Consider the following 2,500-nt stretch of genomic DNA (forward strand, 5'->3'; position numbering starts at 1 on the left):
TCTACCATAACTGTACATAGTTACCTTAACTGTATATAGATACCTTAACTGTACATAGTTACCTTAACTGTACATATCTACCTTAACTGTACATATCTACCTTAACTGTACATATCTACCATAACTGTACATATCTACCATAACTGTACATAGTTACCTTAACTGTACATAGCTACCTTAACTGTACATATCTACCATAACTGTACATATCTACCATAACTGTACATATCTACCTTAACTGTACATAGATACCTTAACTGTACACAGTTACCTTAACAGTACATAGCTACCATAACTGTACATAGATACCTTAACTGTACATAGTTACCTTAACTGTACATATCTACCATAACTGTACATATCTACCTTAACTGTACATATCTACCGTAACTGTACATATTTAGGCTACCTTAACTAGCTACCTTAACTGTACATATCTAGGCTACCTTAACTGTACATATCTACCGTAACTGTACATAGATACCTTAACTGTACATAGATACCGTAACTAACTACCTTAACTATACATAGCTACCATAACTAGCTACCTTAACTGTACATATCTACCTTAACTGTGCATAGCTACCTTAACTGTACATGTCTACCTTAACTGTGCATAGCTACCTTAACTGTACATATCTACCTTAACTGTACATAGCTACCTTAACTGTACATAGAGCGTGTGTTGGTGGTGTTCAGTGTCTCAGTGTTCAATGTGTGGCTGTTCACTGTGTTGGTGTTCAGTGTGTCGGTGTTCAGTGTGTCGGTGTTCAGTGTGTCGGTGTTCAGTGTGTCGGTGTTCAGTGTGTTCAGTGTGTTGGTGTTCAGTGTGTTGGTGTTCAGTGTGTCGGTGTTCAGTGTGTCGGTGTTCAGTGTGTTGGTGTTTAGTGTGTCGGTGTTCAGTGTGTCGGTGTTCAGTGTGTTGGTGTTCAGTGTGTCGGTGTTCAGTGTGTTCAGTGTGTTGGTGTTCAGTGTGTTCAGTGTGTTCAGTGTGTCGGTGTTCAGTGTGTCGGTGTTCAGTGTGTTGGTGTTCAGTGTGTTCAGTGTGTTGGTGTTCAGTGTGTTCAGTGTGTTCAGTGTGTCGGTGTTCAGTGTGTTGGTGTGTGTTCTTAGGCACCTGTACCTCCTTATAGTCTGCAGCTGTGCACCCTCAAAAGGGTGTGTAACATCTAAAACCTTTCCCTGCTGTGTGTCACGTCTAAACCCTTCCCCATGTCCCCTGCAGGGCTGGTTCCAACGTGTCTCTATGTGTGTCACGTCTAAATCCTTCCCTCTGTCCGCCAGGGTGTCCCTGTAGGGCTGTGTGTCACGTCTAAACCCTTCCCCCTGTCCCCCAGGGCGTCCCACCAGGGCTGGTTCCACCATGTCTCTGTCCCAGCGGCCCTCCCGCCTCGTCGCCCGCCCCGTCTCTAGGAGCCAGTCCTTCGCTGGAGTCACACACTCCTACAGGTACACACACACACACACACACACACACACACTCACTCCTACAGGTACACACACACACACACACACACACACACACACACTCACTCCTACGGGTACACACACACACACACACACACACACACACATACACAGTCCTACAGGTACACACACCCACACACACACACACACACACACGCACACACACACAGACAGGGTGTCTGCTGTGGAGCCCCACCTGACAGGACGTCCTGTAAGCTCTTCCTGTGTGTGTGTGTGTGTGTGTGTGTGTGTGTGTGTGTGTGTGTGTGCATGTGTGTGTGTGCGCAGGAGCTTCTTTCATGTCGGGGGGAAGATTGAAAGAGTTATTGTTCATTATGACTTTCCTGCCATCACACACACACACACACACACACACACACACACGCCACTACACACTAGGGGTGCAACGGTTCTGGGTTTTATATTGAACCGGACGGTTCTCCATCCACGGTTCAACACACTAGTGAATGTCGGTTTTTCGGTTTTTGCTGCGTTCCATTGAAAGTCGGAGGTGGAGTTTGTCTGGAACGCAGTTGCTTCTCGTTCAAATGTTTGTTCATGGTGAGCGGAGTTGAGAACATGGCAACAGTTTGAGCAAGTGTCAGTCATTTCGCAACAGTCATTTCGTTTTTTGCTTCATGCGTGTCGTATATATACGCATAATACCTTTGGTCTACCTGTCAAGCCTAAAGTGCACTTTTTTTTTTCAACAATATATTTATTGAGTTTTTTGAAAAAACAAATCTTGAAAATAAATAAATAGTCATAATTATATATATGTATATACATACAAGCAAATAACTCACCAGAATTGCCATACACATGTATATATAGTACTTACATTGATGGAGAGGCAATCATATAACTGAGCTCATATATATGTTACGGTACATGTGGGAATACGGTACATGTGGGAAAACTAGGGTTAGGGTTAGGTGCTAGGGTGCTATGGTTAGGGTTAGGGTTCGGATTAGGGTTAGGGTTAGACATGCCAGGATGTACCAAGTCGATGTAGCACCTAACCCTAATCCTA

The 2,500-nt window shown here is 44.2% G+C and overlaps 1 protein-coding gene across 1 annotated transcript in view; it reads left to right on the top strand.

Annotated features, from left to right (window-relative positions):
• Positions 1 to 2,500, top strand: part of ripor1 (RHO family interacting cell polarization regulator 1) — a 33,497-nt gene that overhangs the window by 11,448 nt on the left and 19,549 nt on the right. The window contains 1 exon segment of the mRNA XM_080539523.1: positions 1,338 to 1,449. Within this exon segment, the coding sequence (XP_080395649.1) occupies positions 1,364 to 1,449 (86 nt within the window). The 5' untranslated portion in view covers positions 1,338 to 1,363.

Source organism: Nansenia antarctica (assembly GCF_963989245.1).
Source record: "Nansenia antarctica genome assembly, chromosome: 9".
Taxonomy (NCBI): domain Eukaryota; kingdom Metazoa; phylum Chordata; class Actinopteri; order Argentiniformes; family Microstomatidae; genus Nansenia; species Nansenia antarctica.